At 35.3% G+C, this 2,373-nt stretch overlaps 1 protein-coding gene across 1 annotated transcript; it reads right to left on the bottom strand.

Annotated features, from left to right (window-relative positions):
* Nucleotides 1-230: 230 nt before the first annotated feature.
* On the bottom strand, nucleotides 231-2,062 carry LOC119599341 (S-adenosylmethionine decarboxylase proenzyme-like). The gene is made up of 3 exons (XM_037949097.1): nucleotides 1,919-2,062; nucleotides 718-816; nucleotides 231-419 (listed from the first exon to the last, which is right to left on the bottom strand). Exons 1-3 carry the CDS (start codon nucleotides 1,991-1,993, stop codon nucleotides 246-248), a joined length of 348 nt encoding a protein of 115 aa, XP_037805025.1. The 5' UTR covers nucleotides 1,994-2,062; the 3' UTR covers nucleotides 231-245.
* Between the last annotated feature and the right edge of the window lie 311 nt (nucleotides 2,063-2,373).

Raw genomic sequence — 2,373 nt, forward strand, 5'->3', positions numbered from 1 at the left:
TCAACATCATAGTCTGAGTATTGTGGGGACACTGTAGTTATCCTCCTCAACACCAATGCTTGCACCGTTCTCTGTAAATGGTACATTATCATATTATATTAAGCAAAGAAATAGACTGCACCTTAATTATATTAAGTGGTAAAAATATATATTTTTAAAAACTTCATCAATAACAAAACCAAGAACTAAAAACGGAAGAAAAACAGGAATAACTAACAATACAAACACGATCAGAGATAACTATATTAACAGCCTTTACTTACAAGACTCTTGAAAAATGTGAGGACAAATTGCTGGGGTCCAAATGTAGACACAACACGAGAAATGAGATCCTTGTATGACTTCTGTGGGATGTTAGTCTCAAAGGACACATATGAGAACTCAGGCTCTGGTGTAATGTGGATAGTCATGTATCCACCCTGTGTGAGTGGGAGAATACAAAGGAAAAATGTAATCATTAAGTTACGGTTAAGCCTACTCAAGCAGATTGGGTGACTTTTAACGAATTTTTTGATGTTCTTTATAATCTTAGAAGTTAAGGCAGACAATATCCATTAATTATAGTCTTCTATTATCATACTGTCAAGAATTTTACCAAATAAATTTTTCTATGCAATACTGTCAATTTTGCACTAGGAATATTCTTCCAAAACTAATATAATCATCACACCTATAATTTAGTCTACATATGATACAGAATGGTAGGACCCAACCCACCGGCACACTGCGCATCAGTCCATTCATGGAATATCCACATGGATCAAATTGAAAGTCATCAATCATAACATCTGGGATGAGACGATCAATGCCCGATTTCTGAAAAGAAACTTACTTTTAAAAATACACCAATAATATTGCATGTACCACAGAACTCTACAAAAAATTCAGGATGTATTACTATGTTGCAAGAGGTTTTGAAAGTGAAAACTCAACTCTGTGAGATAACGAAGTAAAAATCAATACTTGTTTAAGGAAAAAAAAAAAAAAATCTAAAAGAACCTTTGCTTAATTTACTTTTACTTTTTATAATCAAACAAGGTAATATTAGCCTAAAGACCCAGGACTGACTTCCATATAACTGTATGCATACAACAGTTTCCAATTTGGGTGCTACAGACATTAACACTGGCTATTTCCAAGAAGGTGGCAAATGGGTTTTACTATTACGTTTTGTGAAGAACTCAGCAAAACTGCCATTACCAAGATAGGGTGACCTTCACACTATCACATTGATATCTTCGCCTATTTGAAGCTTGCTTGAAAAATCTGAATAGATATGAGAGCTGCATATATAGAAGTCAGTCCATGTCTTTAGTTTTAACCCTTTCCCGACGGGTAGTATTCATAGTGGCCCGGGCCTCGCTGCCAGGGGCTTAAATCGACGCCCTAGCATGCGCGACCACTCATGCCAAATACCAGCATCCCTTTGCCGTTTCTTCATAATAATACGAAGATATGTTGTATTTTCAGTTTTCATTATTTTCTAAAGTCTCTACTTGCCATTCTTCCTGATAAATCGAGACTGAAGGGTATTTTTGTTGTTATATTGACTCTACAGTTGATCATTATTCAGTCTATAGTCTGAATAAAATAAGCAGTGTGCGGCATCATGGAGTTGAAATCGTCGGTTTGTTGCAATTTTTTTTTTTTTTTTTTTTTTTTTTTGCATAGTAAAAATGAGAAAGTGTTAAAAACAACTTAATCACACTTTCAGTGGCAGAAAAATAATATTTTGCCATGATTGTAACAAAAAAAAAAACTCATGGCATGTCCATACATACACCATGGCATATACATACATGCCCCCGGCAGATAGTCCTGCCATGCCATAGCATGTGCGTACATGCCACCCATCGGCAATGGGTTAATTGCTATGGTACATTAGAATGTGGATATATAGGATCTAAATCTGTTTTACCTTTGTGGCCTCAGCTGCTGTAGGACAAACTTCTTTATAAAACCATTTCATTTTTTCTGGGTCCAAGTTCATCATCAGCACCTCTAGTGTCTGATCCGGTTCACGGTGTGCTTTCCCCAGCCTATAGTGAACATGTGGAAGATAAATAAGTAAACATACAATCTGCAGCTAATATATAATGAAACAGGAGAATCACCTCTATCACTACCAATAACATACAGTTATACTGATTAGCTTAATGTATGTGCTTTATCAAATAGTAAAGGTCAACTCTGCATCTCAAACTCATTCATCTTTTACATAAAAAGATTGTTGACTTTGTATGATTAAGTTTTACATCCAGACATGAATTTCATTGAGTTATAACAGAACTCAAACGCTTTGAAATTTCCCTACAGACATGAAAATCTGTCAAAAAGCCTTCTACAGACCTTTTATGAGGAAGATTCTGACGA

Source organism: Penaeus monodon, chromosome 42, assembly GCF_015228065.2.
Source record: "Penaeus monodon isolate SGIC_2016 chromosome 42, NSTDA_Pmon_1, whole genome shotgun sequence".
NCBI classification, from domain to species: Eukaryota; Metazoa; Arthropoda; class Malacostraca; order Decapoda; family Penaeidae; genus Penaeus; species Penaeus monodon.

What these genes read in the sequence shown, in the direction of transcription:
- LOC119599341 (XM_037949097.1), bottom strand. Translation starts at nt 1,993, where the DNA reads ATGATGAACTTGGACCCAGAAAAAATGAAATGGTTTTATAAAGAAGTT. An exon ending in CAGCAGCTGAGGCCACAAAG is followed by an intron (nt 817 to 1,918) that starts GTAAAACAGATT and finishes GTTTCTTTTCAG; the next exon opens with AAATCGGGCATTGATCGTCT. An exon ending in GACTGATGCGCAGTGTGCCG is followed by an intron (nt 420 to 717) that starts GTGGGTTGGGTC and finishes CCACTCACACAG; the next exon opens with GGTGGATACATGACTATCCA.